The 21,863-nt window shown below is 33.8% G+C and overlaps 1 protein-coding gene across 6 annotated transcripts in view; it reads right to left on the bottom strand.

The window, feature by feature from the left end:
- Positions 1-21,863, bottom strand: part of CNKSR2 (connector enhancer of kinase suppressor of Ras 2) — a 270,600-nt gene that overhangs the window by 43,398 nt on the left and 205,339 nt on the right. For all 6 annotated transcript variants that reach the window (XM_036226440.1, XM_036226442.1, XM_036226444.1 and 3 more), the window contains 5 exons: positions 15,981-16,029; positions 15,394-15,566; positions 12,341-12,414; positions 11,985-12,056; positions 5,833-5,900 (listed from right to left, as the gene is read on the bottom strand). In XM_036226440.1, coding sequence (XP_036082333.1) covers positions 5,833-5,900; positions 11,985-12,056; positions 12,341-12,414; positions 15,394-15,566; positions 15,981-16,029 — 436 coding nt within the window. The remainder of the gene's footprint in view (positions 1-5,832; positions 5,901-11,984; positions 12,057-12,340; positions 12,415-15,393; positions 15,567-15,980; positions 16,030-21,863) is intronic.

Below are 21,863 nucleotides of genomic sequence, written 5' to 3'. Positions count from 1 at the left end.
ATTCCACTGCTACACCCTGCTCCATAGCACTGCCTACCTCAGACCCACCAACTTTTATGTTTAGCTGGATTTCGAAGACGAAGGAAGAGTCCAATCACCTAATTCCAACATCTTTTTTAAAGCAAGAAATTATACACAGCCACAGTTTTAAGGAGTTAAGAAAAAGACATTCCAAAAGCCAAATCATGTTTAGGGTGTTTGAGATTCCAGCCCAAATTATTCTGTAGCTTCAATTAATGAATGATATCATATGATGCCTCTTAAAGCGGTCTCGTTTTATCCTAAAGATGAACACTCAAAGAAAAACAATACATATATTGCTATAGTTCTCTATAGATGTAAACGGCTTCAAAAATAATGTTCTCAATTCTCTTTTCTGGCTTCAATTCACTGGTTATCTAACAATCACTGTTTTCAGAGTCATGCTGACACAAATCTCTATAACACCGTACTCCCACCTCTACTTGGAAACACATGGCAAACCCTGATTCTTGCCAAATGTAAAAGGGCAAATCTGCTGATGTGGGCTGCAAGTTCTAATCTTCTAGAACTACTTAAAAGGGTAGAAAATGTAAGCCGCTAGACAAAGTGACTTGGCAGACCTCAGGCAAGAGGGAAGGGGGTAAACTCCGAGAGAAACATTAGTCGAATAAATAAAATAAAGCACAAAGGCCAATAAACAGAATCTGTTCCACTAATATATCAACCACCCTGTAACCACTGGATTAATTCTTTTTGAGATTGCAAGGAAAAGCCCAGAAGTATTACACATATGAGTTTCAGATGATAAAAGAAGAGAAAAGGTATTAAAACAAAAGTTTCCTTGCTCTTATTAAACTCTATATGGCAAAGGAACCATCAAAAGCCTTAACTAATATTCATATTTTGGCAAAAAATCATGGCACAGTTTTACAGGAATCCCTCTCTACCTAGGAATTCCCATATTGTAATATTTTTATATATTTTCTTTGTGCTGCTCATTAATATTAATAAGTACACCTAAAATTTATTGAGTATTTATTTACTATGTGCTGACTAGAAAGTAGTGAAAGTGAAATTTGAACTAAGAACTTGCCTTGTTCTAAACCTCAGAGGGCTAAGTCACTGCGACTCTTGTGTGTGACACAGTGGGAATGTTTAATGTGACCTATATTCATGATTCTTTAAGTACCTCTTGTCCTGCTGCTCAATAACTCTGGCTATTATAAATAATTCTTTAGCAATGGAGATTATTATATTTAGGCCTCAAAATACAAGGTGTCTGAAAATTCTATTCCTACCATAATTATGTCCTTTGAATAAAAGATAAACAAAGACTAGTTAATCTAAATTTGATGTCTGTTTTTCACATTGGATCATGCTGGTGATGGCCAGCAAACTAAGTTTCTCACAAATATGAACTGATATAGTTGCTCAATAATTAACCCAGCAAATACTGGTGGGAAAAGCATGAACTATATACTTGAGCAGATATAGGTTCATTTCTTGGCTGTACCACTTAGTATCTATACATTCTTGTGATGGTTACTTAACCTCTCTGAGTCTGTTTTGTCATGTGTAAAAGGGGGCTAACAGTAACCACCTTTCAGAAGTGTGTGTGTCTGGGGGGGGTACTAAATGAGTAACAAATATTTAAGAGATTTTGCACCTTGAAATCATTCAATAAATATTAGTTAGAATCTCTGGTCTTCTGGGGTGGACTTGTAAGTAGCATGCTAGGACAGTCTGACCCAGATCACATAAGAGATAAGTGCCTGGTGTTCATCTTCTTAGACATTAGTTTTTTCCTGTAGCAAGTTCCAGCAATGAAAAGTGAATTCTGGAACTCTGGGGCCTCGGTTGGGCAGTTTAGTGGGAGCTTGAAATACTACTGGGAAGTTACTATTGCAAGGGAAGGGACTGAGCATCCCCCACATCCAACCCCCAAGCATTGGGCTTGCCAAGGTTACTCTGCTTTTACCCTTTTCACTGTTCCCAGAAATTGGCACCTGTGCTGAGTTTCTCTTTGACCTTTGCACTGATACCTTGGGGGTCACAAGGAGCTAGCACTGCAAGAGGGCCTATTGTTAGCACACTGATAAGGAAATAATCATCATTTTATCAAGATCACTATAGGTATCATGACATCTGACAGATTTGGGAGAGTCTCTCTCTACTTTTTCTTCCTAGCTAAATTAGGAAGAACTTTAGTCTACTATTTGGTGTAATGCTTGGTTTATTAAAAAGTACCACCAGTAAAATTTTGGGGGGTTGCTTAAGAAAATACTGAAATACCACTTTGCAAATTAACTTCATTTCTCACACTAAGCTATATGTCTTTGAGAGGGAATGCCAGGGAACAAGCTATATAGAAAATTTAGTCAGGCTTTTCTGGGTTTGTGTGGAAAATTACAGGCACTCTGTTGTTCAGAGGCTGAAACTAGTCTGAGTTTCATTCTCAGAGCAATTGAATTTATTTTTTTTAGCTCTCTATTTGGCATAAAATAAATGGATACTTTTAATGTCTCTTGCAGTGATATTCAATTTTATAAGTAACTAATCATGAATAAACAGTGCCATCAGTAGAACAGGAAATTTTCCAGTTTACTTTTCATGTTGACACAAAAGGATAATTTGAAAAAAATTGACTTTTCCATCTAGAACTATCAAAGAAATACAATATATTTCATTCATTTTTATGTGATTACAGCTCTACAAAGACCTTACATGTGATTGAAATTGAAAATAATGTGTTATGAATGTGTGACTTGACGCCGGAAAAATATAGAAAAAATGATTAGCAGACAATGGACCAAATTGTGATATTGGAAGAATCTAGTGCAACCCTGTTTTCTCTAAGTATGACAACAAACAACGAAAGAGAACCTCACATCCTTTATGCTTCTGTAGCTGAAGACGGTAATTCCCTAAACCTTTTTTAACTTTTTTTGAATTTTTATAAGATTTTATTTGAGCCAAAACTGATGGCAGTGCCAGGAAGTAAGATCTCAAATGTTTCAGAGAGTGACAGTTTTGCACTATACTTTCATTTAAGTCAATGAAAGAGTCACTTCTAAGATGCACTGGGTATTTAAATAGAAATAGTGTTTGGCAGTTATTCTTTTGCATCTTTGTGAAATATTCCCAATTTTCAAAGAGCTATATTTTGTATGAAGTTTAACGTCAGTACTGAGAGTGGTACTCAGGAGATGTCAAATAACTCCATAGAAGTATGGAGTAGACATAGGCATCCAGTAGTTTTCTATATAGCATACCAAGAGTCCTGCTCATATAGAAGGTAAGAAGTCTATGTTAGAGTGTTCAAGGAACGTTCACTCTATGTGGAAATCCAAACTATTACAGAGATTCTAGTTGCACAGCATTAGGAAGAGAGACCCAAACTGTAACTATTAGCTTTTGCCTATGATTGTCTACTGCACTCCAGTAGGCATTAAAATATATACTCACACGACAGACCAGGGCAGCATGAATCCACAGAATGAATACCTTTTGGAGCCTGCATGTGTAATATAACTTACCAGTTCTTTCATCAATAATGAAATTTAGTTATATAATACCAAGTACGAAGAAAATTCACTAAAATCAAGACCATGCTCAGCTTCCAAGTAATGCCAAGTGATAAAATATAGAAGTTAAGCCTAAAAATCCAAGCTTCCTTATTCATGCAAATTGACTTTTTTTAAGATTCATTTTCTTAGCAGTACGCTGCCTACACTTTTAATTCTTGCATCTTAAAAAGATCAGAAATAGATCTATATGCACCTTGAAGAACAGTTTTATGCCTTTTAAAGAAACTTGAAAAGGGAGGCTGGTATTTTTTTTTTAGTACTCAGAACACAGTTTTAGGCCTATAAATTAAGTTGAACCATGAAGATGAGGAATAAACTTTTAACAGTGAAGAAACTGGGCTAAATAACTAGCCTGATACTCGTCCTGGCAGTGGTTTGCCTGTGCGCACTAATGTCATGAAGATGGCTTCCATGTTATTTGTGGAAGTACCCATGCTGCTTCCACTCTAGGAATATTTCATTTTGTTATCTCCTTGACTCCACATCCTTCTCCTCCTGCAAGAGCCAGTTCAGATAATAGAGCCAACAGAAAGCCTTTCCCACTCTTGATATGGAAGGAATCTCTTGTCCCATACCTATGAAACTTGATTTATACTTTCTTACATTTCACTTTCTGTATTGTACTAAGAGTATCTATTCTACTAGAATTCAATATAATTTCAAGGAAGACGGGTACCTATCTCACCTTTATATAGAGTGCTAGTTGAAGGCCTTACACAAAAACACGTAATATTGAATAAAATATCTTCTCTCCCTCTCCACTGCTGACTTTACATTAGCCTCGATGATCATTTTCTCAATAAGTATTTATTCATTAATTCTGTCTCCTTCACTGGCTATAATTTTTTTGCACCTACTTAGCAAATTTTCTTTAATCAGTTGCACTTTATGTGAAAATGAGTACTGATTTACTTTATGTTCCTCTTTAATTGTTCTTAAGCAGTTTCAAGTGTGTCTTTTTGAGATCCTCAACAAGATGATACATTCCCATTGTCAGAAACCATGTTTTGCTATTTCTTTGAAATCTGTCTGTCCTACCTCCTCACCCTGCACTGCTTACCCACCCCCATTTCCTCACCCGGTGGCTCTAAACCAGGGCTTGGTAAACGTAACAAAACCAGGTCAATGGGGTGCTCTGCCTGTTTTTATGGGGACTGTGAATCAAAAACAGCTTCACATTTTTAAATGGTTAAAAAGAAGCAAAAGAAGAATATTTTTCCAAATGTAAAAAATGATATGAAATTTAATCCTAGTGTCCATAAATACAGTGTATTGGAGCACAGCCATGCCTCTTCATGGGTCTACAGCTGTTTTCATGCTGCAACAGAAACCTTATGGCTTGAAAAACCTAAAATATTTACTATTTGGCTCTTCACAGGAAGTTTGCTGACCGCTGCTCTAAACACTTGCCGACAGATTAGTTTTAGGATCTGGTTATTTTCCTCATATGTCTTTAACCTTTAGTTTTCAGATGTTTTTAAAAGTTTTGGCTATGCTTTTTATTCTGTGAGGAAACAGAAGGCTTTTAGAATCTCCACATCAACAAACGGACTATATCCACTGGATATGCAACTAGAACTATGTTCGTATGGGTACCAATCTGTGGAATGTCTCAAAAATTTCAGAACACTATTTATGCTTCCAAGCGATGTACAGCAAACACTCTTTAGGAAATGCAAAGCCACATTGGAATGGCGACCACAGCTTTCATTATATTAATTCTGCATCATGACACGTGTTTCCTAAATATGAGGTTAATACCAAGGCAAGTTCCATAAGATCGCAGTTACACAGTAACAGAAGTAAAGAACATAAATGAATGAGATAATTTATGGATGAAGGAATAATTCATTTGAGCTCTTTACATAAAAGGCCACTTAAAAGTTTATGAGACTATTAAACAGAATAAAACTCACCACCAAGGACCTAGACTTGGGTCAATATATAGGAGCAATTACAGACTTTAATTTTTAAGAATTTTTTTTTCTTCCATAGAAAGTAGACTGAGGGAGATGGCAACCAACAGAAGAGAACTTCACATTATCTGCTCCAAAAATTTGAGAATTTATTCCCTATTTGTTTAATTCATTAAACCTTACCTGTAAGATACTATGGTTTGGATTCAAAGTGCTCAGAAGAGAAATAACCACAAACTAAAATATACATTTTCTCTCAAGTGATAACAATGAATCACTATACAGGATGACAGCAAGAAAAAAAGAGAATATAACACAATTGTAAAAAAAAAAAAGTATTCCTTTACCTTGTTCTTGCTTAATCCGCTCTCTTTCTGCATATCCTGCAGTCAGGATATTAATTCTGTTAAGCCATCTGAAAAAAAAATTAAAATCAGTAACATTGCAACTTAATTTCTTATACTTTACATCTTAGAAATATTCAAGATGTTTAAGAATACATGAAATAATCCTACATAAAATACGTATTCTTTACTATTCTTTGCACATAGAGTCTTCGATGAGCTATAATTTGCTGTAACAAATTGCTCCCACACCAAAGATGCCATTTTAAAAGGAAAGTACTGGGTAAACCTGTTAATATCTGTAACATGAAGGGTTTTGAGATGACCAAAGCCCTATTAATTCTGTTGCTCCAATGTAGAAGCATTCCACTATTTCTACTGTTCTTTTGTTCTTCAGAACAAATGCCCCTTTAGATATATTTAATCAATATCAGATCTGACTTATCCTGGTTAGGGAAAAAGTTGTGGACCTTGCCTGTGAAAATAAGTTTTACTTTGAAATATGAGTTTTGATGATGCTCATTTTACTTTAAAGATACAAGGGGAAACACACCTTGGGAGGACTTCAGGAATCTGTCTCTAAATACAAGGGTATTACATTTTCTGAAATCAAATGAGCATATACAATTTTAACCTTTTTTTAGATCCTGAAAACTTAATTCCATGAACAACAGTAACAAAAATAAATCTTAGTTCTTTCCTCTTTCAGTAGTGGTACTATTGCCAGTGTAGGGGACTATCTGAAACAAACCGTTGTTTCAATTTCTTTCTTTTGTCCTGCCAGGTCTCTCCCAGTATTCATTATTTCAACTGTTTACCCTGCATCAGATTAGTAAATCACAAAATCTTTAAACTAATCTGACAATTTCCCATTGGTCATTATGAGCTATGATCCATAGGCTTTCTGAAATCAGAAATTAAGGAAGAACCATCTTCCAAACAAACCTGAGTAAGTCTGCAATCACTAATGTAGCTAACATCATTAAACTCTGGAACAATTTGACTGAAATATATTTTTAAGAAGACGTATTTGGGAACTTTTTTTCCTAAGAGACTATCTCCCCTGCTAATTTGAAGATGACGTTCTTTGAACTGATTCATATATTTCATCATTTATGCCAAGTAGTGTTAACTGTGCATCAGATACTTAGAGCATCTTGAAAAGGGGGGAAAGTTGTGTCTCTAATAGATAAAATCACATCCATGGACACTGAAGCTTTAATTTTAAGAATCAGTCACTTACAGCCCAACTTTATTTTGACAAAATCTACAGTGTAATTATCACCTCAAGTATGCTTGGGAAGTGAAGAAGGGACTGGAGCAAAAATGGGATAAAGATGGATCCAATGAATTCAGTAGCATGGTATCTACACACACGCTCCAGAAAATTATAAACTGTAAGTCCAAAAGTCAACATTATGACAAATAACCTTTTTAAAAATGACTTAATCATGAGTAAAAAGGTCAAAATTCAAACCTAGTCTATAGGTCATTTGCAGTAAGGGTTTGAATTTGTACCACAAGGCAAATCCTAGCACTCTTGGAAAAGATTGCCCCGGTCCTTTTTGGGTGAAAATGATAATATCACTAGAAGAATGTTCAGTATTGAATTTTAGTTCAGTATCTCATATTTACTACTTTAAAGAATATCACTGAAATTTCATTTTATCAGAAGTCTAAAAATCAATGAGATCTTTATAAGATAAATCAGAAAACTAAAAAGAAGCTTCCTTAACTTTTCAGTTCGACATTTATTATTCACTATATGCTGAACAATGAGCTATGTTTTGGGGGTACAAAAATGAATAAGACATAATTCTTGCTTTCAATGAGCTCAAGAATTGCTAAATTTCATAAGACAATTGAAATATTAAACTACTTTTAGGAAGAAAAATTCTGTTCATAATAAAAACTCTTTAGATAGTGTGTGTATAAACTCAGGCCATTGCATGCAGCTATGATAGGCTGAACAATACAAAATATTGGTGCAGTCTTAGGTAAATTTGTCCTTAAGGCATCATTCCCAATTTTTTGACACCAAGGACTGGTGCTCCTATGAGAATCTAACTCCTGATGATCTGAGGTGGAGCTGAGGCAATGATGCTGGCTCTGGGGAGCGGCTGCAAATACAGATGAAGCTTGCCCACTGTTCACCTCCTGCTGTGCGGGCCAGTTACTAACAGGCCACGGATTGGTACCGGTCTGTGGCTCAGGGGGTTAGGAACCCCTGATCTAGAAGATGTATAGCTACCTATATACATGCTGCAGTTATGATTTAGTATTTATAGGCTATTTTGAACAGAAGATATATATGCATTAATGAGTCAATTTATTCGGAGCCTATGTGTGCCAGGTACTGTTCTAGGCACTGAGGAAACAGATAAAACAAAGTGTCTGCCTTCAAAGTATTGTCTGTCTTAGGAGGGAGACAGACAATACACAGGGATACAAATAAACATGTCAAGGAGTGCAAAGGTATTACAAAAAAAGCAAGGTAAAAAATTAGAATATCAAAGGTACCAAGGAATGGGGGTGGCTGTTTTATGAAAAAGTAGTCAGGGGTACAAGTACTAAATTTAGAATCTTTTCAAACATATTGATGTGGGAAGATCTTTAATATTAGGTCTAAATTCAGTACCTTACCATATCACCAATTCTTTAAAACAAGAAATGTGAGTTAGGAGATATTGTGCCCATAGTGAACAATCCAATGATGTTGTCAGTAACTGACACAGAATAATGTATTGAGAGGAAAAAAAAGATAAGAACCATGGGAGAAATGTACAAATATAATCACCAAATAGAAGTTAGTAAGTTCTCACAATTACAAGGACATATGTGCTGACATGATAAGGAATATATAGGCCAAATGAATTCAGTAAACAAGTCTGAGAATACTTGAGAAATGATGTTTTGCTTTCTTCCCACAGATTTCACAAACTGGAAACTTTTTTTAATGTTTCAATACTCATTTCTGAGGAGGAAACAGATGGATGGTGACGGGGTGCTCAAAAGTGTTTTTGCAAATTATCTCAGAATCAAACTTACAGCTGCTCAAAAAATAGAAGGTGAGATTTTAATATTCTATGTGTGTGTATATCTATATCTATATATCTATATATATATCTATATCATCTATATCTATATCTATATCTATTTAAATCTATCTATCTATACACACACACATAAATTTGGGTATAGGTATATGCATGTATATATGGTTACACATATAGGTATGAGTCTGTGTATGTATATGTAGATATATACATAGATATAAACACAGATTTTATAGAAGAAAATTAAATTTAAGGATTACTTTTTCATTCCTATTATCAGATCCTGTCACAACTAGCACTATATATTTTAAATACACATGGTAATGCTTTAGAAATTATAAAAGAACCAGATAAAGGCTATTACAGGCTATTATGAACAGGAGATGCATTAATGAGTCGATTTATTCAGAGCCTATGTGTGCCAGGTACTGTTGTAGGCACTGAGGAAACAGATAAGCAAAATGAAGTGTCTGCCTTCAAAACATTGCCTATCTTAGGAGGGAGACGGACAATACACAGGGATACAAATAAACATATGTCAAGCAGGAGCAAGAATAATGCAAAAAAATTCTAGGTAAAAAATTAGAATATCAAAGGTACCAGGGAATGGGGGGAGGCTGTTTTAAGATAAAGTGGTCAGGGGTGTAAGTACTAAATTTGGAATCTTTTCAAACATATTGATGGGGAAGTTCTTTAATGTTAGGGCTAAATTCAGTACCTTACCATATCATTTGGTCTATATATTCCTTATCATGTCAGCACATATGCCCTTGTAATTCTGAGGACTCACTAACTTCTATTTGGTTATTATTATTTGTATTTTTCTCCCATGGTTCTTATCTTTTTTTCCGCCTCTCAATTAGTATAATCTCAATTAGTGCAATTATAATTATTATAAGTATATCATCTTTTGAAGACTTAGGTACACATCTTTAAAAGTTTATATATAGAATGAACCAGCACCCAGGTCATTTTGCTGTTATATAACAATCAGATTACTGAATCGAGTCATTGGAGGGTGTCTCTCCCTATTACTAATTCTCTATGAATATTTCCAGCACTGACTCTCCCTATTTCTATTAACGAGTAATTTTTTTTAAACTTGCCTATTGAAAGTAGACATCAGGCTTTTTTAAAGCAAAGCAAAAACAATAAAAGTATATTATACTTAAATTTTTAAAAAGATTCAGTATTTCAGGACAATTTAATTCTGAAGGCTGTAGTGCACTCTTAAACGTATGATGTGGAGATGATATATTTGATCAGCTTCATTTTGTCTTGGACCCATTGCTTAGAAAACGTAACAAAATGAAACATGTGTGTTGGGTTTAGTTTCTGTGGTATCCTGAAACAGATATGTCCATTGCAGTATTAGGGAAGAGAAGTGACGTCACTCACTTCTGAAGTTATTGCTAACACAGGGTAGAGAATGCAGAACAAGAATGGCTTTATAGTTCACAAAAATGCATTTTTGAACAGGCTAATTTTGAAGTCTCAGAAGACCCTGATTAGCATGTATCACAGATGGTTAAATTATATTAATTCTTAGATGGAGGTGACTGTTCTAGTGTATTCATCTTGAAAGGTAGGATATGCTCATATATACTACTTAGTTTCAATTTGGCCATGATGGGAACATTTCATATTTATCCCAAGGGCATTGAGCTCAACATGTAGTAAAATGGGTAGTGAGTAACTAGAACAGTAGAATATAAAATTATTAAAATACAAAATAGGATGACATAGTCCTCCCATGTCATGTGAATAAACATTTTTCATTTTGAACACAGATTAAGGAGAAAAAGCTCTCCAAATTCTGATTGTCTAGTGTGAAATTTCAAGAATGGTAACATATTAATCAAGGGACATTATAGAAACTACATGAAAAGCCCAGTTCCATTATCAATAATATAAGGTTTTATCAATTGTTCTCAACACCTTTCTCTGCCATTTCCTTGTATTCACATCCTCGCTTTGGTAAAACCATGCCTGTACTCCCAAGTGTCAAAGAACAAGATTACTTAAGTGTTCATGTAATGTGTTCAAACAAATTTATGATGTTGTACAATTTTGTGCTTAAAAAATATTTGGATACTAATTTTTAAGAGAAGCACAAAGAAAGGTAAATGAGGTAAGAGTCCAAAGTATATAAAAGGAAAATATATTGCTAGCAAACATTTTATAGCACTTAGAATTTAGTAGGCTTTTATGTGTGCTTATTTGTTCCTCACAAAAGTCCTATGTGTGGGAATGATTATTATCTCCATTTTTTAAAAGGGTTAATACTTGACATCAAGAGGTCAAGATCTATGTCCAAGGTCACACAGCTAGTCAGTAGGAGAGCTGGGATTTGGACAGTCTGGTTCCAATGTCTATACTCTTGGCCACTATATATAACCTCCTTAACTGTCAGCAGGTTTTATATACATAATATGCACTGTCTGCTAAAACCTTATAAAGAAATTTTTTCATCTTCAATCCAATTTCTATGAATCTAGAAAAGGGGGAGGGGGAAGGAAAGAAAAAGGAAGAAAGAACCCAACTCATGAAAGGTAAAGTGGAAACACAAAGCAGAATGTTATAGATGATAGAAAAAGAATATATATATATATATTTTCCCAGAGCCACCAAATAATGATGTAGCCATCTAATCACTTGGTTATACAATCCTGTCCAATGATAAAAGAAAGGTGACAGAAAGAAATACTAACTTTGCTGAGGCTTGAATTATTGAGATGGATGTTCTGTCATAAAAATCAGCACTAGGAAAAGTCAGCTTTTTTTGTGGGTATCTTTTTTTCCCCACCTGGGAATAAATTTGAAGACATGTTCTTGAAATGGACTTTTAAAAATATATATTTTTTGGATTGTTTTTGAGCCCATGCCTGGATTCAGGCACATTTTTGGTGAACTTGACAGTCAATGAATTTATTTTGACTTTTTAAATATTCTCTTTAAAATTAGGTATGGTTATATTTTATTTTAAAATGATCGATCTAGAAACTTCAGCAACATGATTCCCTAAGTATTAATGTGGAAAACTTAGAATTCTAAGCCTTACTGACTTTCTAAGTACTTTGAAATTTAAGTACACTTTACCTGTTCATGTCATCAAGATGCTCAGCAGCAAAATAAAAGCTTTTGATTTTAGGATGACAGGCTTTGAATGCACTGCAAAAGAAAACAAAGTACATTTATTTTATTTCAAATTGGGAAATAAGTTAGAACAAAATAATTTTTATGGGTAAAATTACTTCAACATCTAACCTGAGTTCACATGAATAATGCTTCTGCCACGATGACAGAAATCAGTAAAAACTTCAATTTTCTGCCCACAAAATGCTTTCTTATTACCTCAATTTGAAAGCATTAGACAAGTAACATGTAATTTAAAAGCTAGAAAAATTTTTAAAAGCCTTCCCTTTTCTCCCTCTTCCCCCCAAAAATCAACTTACTATTTCTTGCGGCATTCACTGGCTCTATCAATTTTAAATTCAGGCAGGCTGATGAATCCTTCTGCTTTTTCATCCTAAAGAGGCAACATTATTGTTTAGGATATTATATACAAAGGTTTGAAGCTGATGATGCTATGTAACTATGCTTTAAATATCTATACTAACAAATCTGTTCACTTACTTCCTTAAATTTGACATTTTAGAGATGAGAATTCTACTTTTATCCCTTATATTCCATTAATTTTGAACATTTAGAATACTATACAGTAAAATATATAGAGAAAATTTAAAAAATCATTTGTATTAAAATAAAGATAGAAAGTTATTTAATTCTCAAAGTGAAGCATGTTTTGTAAGTAACTATCTCATCAGAATGTATATATACTTTTATAACATATAACTTTATTCCACATCTACAATTCACAATTTTCTATTATTTTTAGTGCTCAGATATAAAATATAGGGAAGTTTATTAATTCAATTATTTTTCTTCTCCAAAAAAATCTCTTATCAAATCTGAATTAAATAATTGCTTTGTGTATTCAAGAATTTATAAATAAAATAGGTTAATTTAATCTTCAAATATCTGACTTGGTATACATGTCATATGTAGGTGTGTGTATAAATATATATATGTTATTTTTCACTTGGAAAATTAAATGAAATCTATAAAATCCTTTTCTCTCTAATGAGGGATGGAAAACAAGGAAGAAAAATCATCCAAAATGTTACGTTAGACACAAGTTATCCCAACTACGCTAAGACTAACTTTGGCTTAAACCCTTTAATCGATGTCCCTTTCATGATCATGACCAAGCTCCTCAGACTTACTCTCTTAAACTTTGATCTGTGCTATACCAGTTCATGGCTTCTGTTATCTCAAGTTTATGTGAGATTAAACACCCGTTTGCTAGCTCAAGAAAAAAAAAGCCTCAATTCTTTGACTGTGTGTGTGTGTGTATAAAAAACTTAACAAAAATTCGATGTTACTTATAGTGACTAAAATGTTATAAAAAAGCAGTGTTATGATTTTCAATATTTTTCAATATTTGAGTATTTTTTTCTTCTAATCAGAGTAGATACAATAGTTTCAAATTTCATAGCTTTGATTTCTGTTATGTTACCCTGATGTCATCAATTAAAAATTTTTAAATTTTAAGCAATTTTAAATATTTTGAGGGTAGTTATTATCCTCTCACTATGATGTGATAAGGGACTTTTACATTTCTTCTAAAAAAATCACACTAGGGTATTTCTTGCAATATATACTATGGAAATATTTACTCACTTCTCACAAGGCTAACACAGTAACAATAACTCACTGATTGAAACTTAGCTACTGTTTAATAAAAAAGGACTAGTTTTTTTTCATCACCTAAACTTGGAAAGATAGAATATAATTTAGCATACAACAGGCAAATCTACAAGTGACCTTAAAATAAAAAGAGACAGAGAACACTATTTTCATAATACTGGATTGGTATGTGTGTATGTGCATGCGTGTGTGTGTGTGTGTGTATGTGTATGCTAAATGAAAATGTAGGTAAATTATGTTTGCTCACTATATCTAAAATAAGATACACTTAGTGACTTAGTTAAATAGAATATTTTTAGATAATTGTGTGATGGCCAGAAAAAATATCAAAAATATAGAAAATAATCAAATCCTTCTACGCAGGTAATACGGACACTTATAATAGTAAAATAGTAATTCAAGAGTTCACAAATAAAACAAGACATCAATTTGAAAACCATTACTAATAGCATATGTTTATTGAATACTAGTATGTAGTAGGCATTGTTTTAAGTGGCCTTTACATGCATTGATTCGTTTCATTCATATGAGAGCCCAGTGAGCTAGGCATTATTATTACTCCCCTTTTGCAGATAAGGAAACTGAGGCATAGTAACTCTCTTAATCATAACCTAACATAATATAAAATAACATAACAGCCTGTCTAGAAAACAAAAAATTATCTATACTGTATGTTATAATCAAAGGCAAATGTTAAATTATTTTAAAAATTTAATCTTCAAATGCAAATTAAATAATGTCATAATAGTATTCATATGACTATTTAGCCAGCATATTGCATTAAACCATATACATGTTTTAAACTAAAATTTTTTTCAATTATGGTTGACATTTAATATAATATTAATTTCAGATGTACAGCATAGTAGTTAGACATTTATATAACTTGTGAAGAGATTCTCCCTGATTAATCTAGTACTCACCTGGCACCATGCATATTTATTACAATATGATTGACTATATTTCTGGTGCTAAACCATGTCTGGTTTTTGAGAAAAAAAAGTTAAAATAAAAATTATTGCTAACAAAAACTTAAGGTGAACTGATAGATGGCTACAGCAAAGGAATCAAAGCAAATGTAGTGTAAAGGCAATACCAATGAATAAGGTATACACTTGTGTATCTGCTGTGATATGTGATAGGTGGTGATATAATTACTTTGGATAAAAATCCGTTTACTGTAAATTAAGCAAGAAATCACAGGAACAATTTCAATGTATTATACACACCTTCAAGCCCCTATTGAGCCAAATGAAATGAATACTTATGGATTTTCAAAACTAGTCTACTAGTTCATTTTTTTTAAGAAAATGAATTCAGGTGATATAAATTTACTTAAACTACTAAGGGACTTCCTTTTCTGCCCCACCCCCAAAAACACAGAAAAGAATTTAAAACCTTGAACAAAAGCAAGACATTTAACAATTTATGTCAAATCTCCAAATATAATTCTTTTTGTTAAGCTATTGCTTGAATTAGCTTGGATTCGTAATTAGATATACAGGATTTTACTATACTTTATCTGTTTCAGATATGTTGCTATATTAGAATAAAAGAGACAACTATCTTTTCATAACCGCAAAATACAATCATTTTAAGAAGGCATACTAAAAAATAACTAGCAGAAGTCTCCTGAATTAGCCATAAGGTGATTATGATTTTAAAACGTGTCTCAAAACAGTGATTCTTTTGGTTAAAGATGCAGAATTGATGGCAAGAAAAATGTGCCTTGTCTTACCTCCTCATTAATATACCAATATAGGGATGCATCTTTAAGGACAAACCAATATTTCTTCCATTTCTGTGAAAAATAACTCTTCGCATCTTTCTTTTTCCAAAGCCAGCCCTCACAGTCACCACGACCGAGATCTTTGCAAGAAATCCGTCTTTTGCTCTTGCCAGCTATAGGACCTAAAGGTAATAGTGGGTGAAAAAATGCTCTTTAAATTTTAGACAAGTGTGAAGGTAGAAAATTAATCTATAGATCACAAAAATAAGTCTGGGTACTTAACCTTAATTTTTTAAAATTTTTACATTGTATCAGAATAGAAACATATGGATTTTTAAAATACCTTTTCCCCCAGCATAGTGTATAATCAAAAGTGTGTAATCCCAGTCTCAAAACCTGTTGAGACCATCTGTTGTAAAAGGCACCTTGTGTCACAAATGACCCGAAGGAAAAGCTGGTTTTGGCAGCATCTGTGTTAGGGGGCGATGCTCTTCCAAACCACACAAGGCTTAGGTAAGAGGGTAGGTGAAGTGTGCTGGTCATTATCACAGTGCAAACTAAGCAAGTAGATGCTTCGTTTCATTTCCTATTCTTACCTTTGCTTTTCTTCTTTGATTTGTGCTGCAGAGAAGACTGCTGAAATGTCTGAAATCAAAGATAAGGAAGAGTGTTATCTGATAGGGTGCCATCAGGAGCGCCATCATGGTGCACAGAGCTTGCAAGAGCTGAGCGATGACTCTGAACCCAGGTCAGAGAAACTACTTTTTTCCCTAAGGCCTCAAAACAAATTCATATATATCATGTCACTCAACTTTCTAATTTCCTGTGAAGCAAGAGAGGATACTATCTTTGTTCTTATTTTGTAGGCAGAGAAGTCAGGGCACAAAGCAGTGGTAAAACTAAGGGTCCTTACATATTCATGATACTACTCTGTACCTTTTAAAGGGGTTTATTGTACTTTCTCAGGCAATATCTCATTTGATTCTCACAAAAATCTTATTAAGCAGGCAGGCAAATATGACTATCACTTGTTATTTTGAATTTCATTCTATGACATAAGCCACCATCACCTACTGATCTCATAGGTGCTTCTCCTCAGTTGCTAAATATTTTGGTCCTTGGATCAATATATTCTTCTCACACTGACTTCTGTCACTATTATTGGTGACTAATCTTCATATAGGGGATATCTGCACTTTGTCTCCTCATTCCCTCAACTTTAATGATCTTTATTTCTCCATCCCTCAGCGACTCATCACCATGACCATATATTATATTAAGCATACCCCAACCTCGCTGCCTCTATTATCTACATTTTACATAGTCTAATATCCCTATCTCATCAATTTTTAGCAAATCTTCATTGAGGTATCCAAGTCATTGACCTTATCACCATCTGTGGCTTTATTTCTTTTCTCCCACTTGGTTTCCATAGGGCATCATTATAACCACTCCCTTGAATAATGCTTCCTGCATCATACTTGCCTGGCTAAACAACCATCCCAGTTAAACCTGCCTGTCTACTCTATGCTAAGCATTGGAACAGCTTAATGTCTTAATAGAAACACCCACAACTCTATTGACTGTTCTAACTTTAAATTAATGACTGTAAATCATCAGTTCTAATCAGACAGTCTACTAAGCTACATTGTTCACTGGTGTAGTAAGTTTAATTATGTTCATGATTAGTTAGCTAACAGGGTACAGAGACAGCATGTGTAATTGTAAATCACAGATAATCCTTCAAAATGAATTTCGGGTTACAGGTTCTTCTTTTTCTTTACAGAGGTTCATCTATAAGGGGCAATTGGTCTTGGATTTATACAATACATTTATATTCTGTGACATACTTTCTTATTTAGCATCTTTGCTCATAAAACAACAGTATAATAATATTCTAGATATATAATAGTTTTCTTGTTTTGTATATGGTTAAGATAATTTTCATGAATATAATATTCTGGATGGATACCAGTCCTAAAGATAAGGATCAGATAATTTACTGTGATACAGTGTAACCCAGAAATAATCACTCAAATGTCAAAGCAATATAAATATGTATGTGTGTATATGTGTGTACATACATGTGTATAAAACTTTGCAGGATCCCTGGCTACCAAAATTCACAATCAGTTTTTGAGAGAAAGAATAAAAGATACAACCCATTATGTTGTGCCGTTTTTCTTGAGTGCACTTTGCTTCAAAATAATAACTCAAATAACAACTCAGGCTACTGTGCTTAAGTATAGTTAATTTATATATAGTGATTTTCCCTAAATTGTTTGGCTGTAAAATTACTGATTGGGTTTCTTTTTTCCTTTTGTGTTTCCACAAGTAATCATTATAATTTTACAGCTCATTATTTTTACAAATGACAAAATGGGGGTGGTTTGTTTTTAGGGAGCTATATTGATAACAGACAGCTTGAAAGAACTGAATTATATAATGTGCCTCCTATGCATTTTGCATGCTATTCCTTAGAACCTGGAAGTTTACTTTTAACTCTACACAAAAATATATTTTATGCTCTCCAGGTTTTCTTTTTCACAAGATTATCTTTCCTTTCCCTATAAGTTTATTCTCAAACCCACTGTGATTACAGAGTATAATCAGTGTATATATCGTAGAAACCTAAGAACTCTTAAGCATACAATACAGATTTATTTATCATTCATAAAAGCAAAGTCTGAGATGTTTTTGTAAATATTATAAATATTACAATGTAATTCTCTGAAGAGAGACTTCATTATTTTTCCAAGTGACATTTTCAAAAATGAAAAAGTTAAAACTGAATTATATTAATTAAAATAATATAATTGAAGTATATGTGTTTGAAAGTCACAGGAAAAACAAAGAAAACTACAGTTAAGGAAATAGGTCTCTGAGCAGAAGTTACTATAGCAGGCCTGAGGCAGCTATCTTGCAAGGGCCAGCTTGCAAGGTGGGCCCTCGGCTAGCACTTGAGAACTTGGCTAGTAAACAGTTCCCTATATTGACATGAAGCTTCCCTAAGAGACACAACTGTTTTTCCCATCTGGGGACTAAACAACTGCTTTCCTTTTGGAGGTCTGGGGTTTTTATAGTTGCTAAGCAGAGGGTTTCTATTTGATCAATCCAATAAAATCCTTGGGTGCTGAGTCCTGAATGGGCTTCCCTGAGCAGAGACACTACATGCATATGACTGTATTTTTGCTGATGGGGAGAAAGTACACTCATGATCTGTCATGAGAGGGAGAGAGCATAAGAACCCTGCACATCAATTTCTCCAAATGCTTTGGGTGTCTTTTTTCTATACTGATCTGGCTGTATATCCTTCCTGTCTGACTGTAATAAATCTTAGTTGAGGGTAGAACTTTGTGTTGAATCTTATGAGTTCTTCTAGCAAACGACCAAACATGTGGATGATCTTGAGGACCCCTGAAACAGCATCGTTATTTAAAAGCTTCCTTACAAACTTATATTAAAAATTGTTCATGATTCATATACATAAATAAGCTCCTGAAAATGAAGGTTTCCTTAGGTCATCAGCAACAGTGTAATTAAGCACTTCGAGGTGCAAATTTATAATCCTGTGTAGTATTTACTAGTTGAACGGATGGAATTATTTATTCTGAGTGATAGATATTGAATTGGCATCATTTTTTTTCAATTTCTAATATCATAAAAAATTTAATAAGAGCAAGACATCAAGAACAGATACATGACTAGAATAGATAACACAGCAGATCATATAAAGTGCTATGACTAAAAAAAGGCCTAGAATCTCTGCTTTCATGAAAATGAATGTTTTTTTCATGAGTGAAAATTTATAACATATTTTATTTCTATATTTCTCTTATTAGCTTCAGATCATCTTCCAGGTTCATGCTCAAGTAAGTATACCCTTTAGAAGTTCTTAGATAGCAATCTGTGAGTAGCAAACTCTTCTATATTTTTATGTTTGAAAATATGAAAATCCTTCACTCTTGAATAATAGTTTAGCTGGGTACATAATTCTGAGTTGAGAATAACTCTCCCTCAGCAATTTGAATATATTATTTTGTTTTCATTTGGCATCTGTTGTTGCTCTTAAGATATCTGTAGCTACTCTGTTATTTGTTTTAAGTTCTTTAGTCTCTGTAACTTTTAAAGATTTTTCTCTTTATCCCTGATATCCTGAAATTGCACTATGATGTGTCTAGGTTATAAATTATTTTAATTAATTTTACTTAGCATTCATTGTGTTATATTTGAAGGCATCATTTCTTTAATTCTGAAAATTCTCAGGTATTCCCTCTTCAAATGGCCTTCTTTATTAGTCCTTTTTTTCTCTAGACGTATGTTGGCACCTCTCAATTTATCATCCATGTATTGTAAAGATCCATGTATCTTTCATTTTTATTTTTTCATATTTCTGCAGTGCTTTTAAGGTAACATTCATTCTGCCATCTTCCAACCTCCTAATTCTCTGATTATATCCAGTCTAAAGTTTATCTTATCTATAGAGTGTTTATTTCATTTACTATGTCTTACATATCCAAGATGTCTAGTTAGTCTTTGCTCTTTTGGGTATCCACTCTTCTTAATCATCCTGTTATTTCAAATTTATTTTAAGAGCTTTTGTGGATTTCTCATAATTTGAATTTAGTAAAGGAAAAAAAATCAACTTTATACAAGTCATATCTCTGGTCAGTAGTATCTTTATTTAATCTCTTTACTGATGGGTGAGGAGGCTCTGTTTGTCTTCCTAGTTGATTTCACCCAGTGAGTCAATCTTCAGTTTTCTAACATAGCTGTAGTCCCTTTGTTCTCTGATAACCATTAGAGTAGGCTCCCAGCCATCTTTACCTCTTTCTGGACTCAGAGTTTACCAGGTATGTGGCTTTAGTTTCCATTTACCACTGACAATTTTGTTCTTTCTTCTGGTCTTTGGAGACTAGATCTCATTTTTTACCATGACTACATCTTTTTATATGTTTGGGGTAGGGGGAATGTGTGTGTGTGTGTGTGTGTGTGTGTGTGTGTGTGTGAATTTAAAGCATAAGCTCATAATGTTCATTAACCAACAAAAACAGATTCCTTTTGTAAGCATTTAAAAGATCAATTCCATTAAAAATGTATTTTTACCTTATGTCCTAAATAATTATTCAATAAAATCTAATGCCTTCATAGCACTTTATGTTTATTGCAGTGATCATCCAGGTGAAAGTTCTTTGAACTTTCTAGGAATGTCTACAAATTCTGATCTTTAGTAACTTATGAATTCAGATCATTAGCCAGGACTTCTTGGCTGAGCTGTGGGCTGCTTTACTCAACAGATTTAATGTGTACAAAACTGAGCTTATATCTAGCACATAGCAACCAAATCTGCTCCTCTCCTAGTCTTCTATACCTTAGAAAATGCCAATTCCATTCCCCTTCCACAGTGGCTCATACCCAGAATCCTGGAGTTAACCTTAACTCTTTCCTTTCTGACATCACATAGCCAATCCACCAGCAAGGTGTGTCAGCTCTGTCTTCAATTTATGTTTACAAAAGGACTTCTTTTAAAAAATACATCTACTACTAGCACTCTGGCCGAAGCCACCATTGTCCCTCACCTGTATTACTGAAATATCTTCTCACTGCCTCTGTTCTTACCCCCTCTATTTTTAACACAAGAGTCAGAGTGATCCTGGTAAAATATAATTTGAATCAAGTCATTTCTCTACACAACCTCTCCAATGGTTTCTCATCTCACTCTGAATAAATGTCCAAATCCTTCCAATGACTTTGAAGGCCCTGTATGACCTGACTCCTGTTACCTTTGCCTCCTGTCCCTACCTTTACTTTGCTCCAGCTATACTTGCTATTCCTAGATCATGCCAAGTATAGTACCATCTTACGGGCTTTACCCTTGTTGTTCCCTGTCTGAAATGTCCTTTGTCTATATATTACTGGGGCTTACTCCCTTACCTCCTTCAGGGCATTATTTAAATGATTCCTTTTTAGTTAGTTCTTCCCAGGCTTCCCTAAAACTGTTATCCTCATTGACCCCAATACTTCCCATTTGCTTTCCCTGCTTTATTTTTCTCCTTAGCACTTAGCATTTTTGAAAGTACTTACATTTTTTGTTTATTATCTGGCTTTCCCTACAAATATAACTGCATGAAAGAAGAGGAATTTTGTCTACTTTATGCAGTGTTTTATCCTTTGCTTAGAACAGAGTCTGGCACAGAGGAGGTGCTCAATAAATACTAGTTGAGAGAATGAAAGTTAAACAAACCATCAGTAAAGAGCGAAGGATGTGTTTTTAATTAGCCGATCGTTTTAACCTGAAGAAGTCTTTCAATGGACAACAAACAAGCCAGGTGTCTTTTCTCCAGTAATCTATGTACAGCATATTACTGAATGTTCTGTTATCTAGTAGGCTGTTTCCTTTGGTTAATAAAAAATTCCTTTTTACCCAATCTCCTTTAGCATGACTTACACTGGGACTGGCTTAGTGCACTTAGTTTAAA

The sequence above is a fragment of the Rousettus aegyptiacus genome, unplaced genomic scaffold (genome assembly GCF_014176215.1).
Source record: "Rousettus aegyptiacus isolate mRouAeg1 unplaced genomic scaffold, mRouAeg1.p scaffold_m13_p_9, whole genome shotgun sequence".
NCBI lineage: Eukaryota > Metazoa > Chordata > Mammalia > Chiroptera > Pteropodidae > Rousettus > Rousettus aegyptiacus.
Note: the sequence above shows the minus strand (reverse complement) of the source record. Positions and strands in the feature narration are given on the sequence as shown.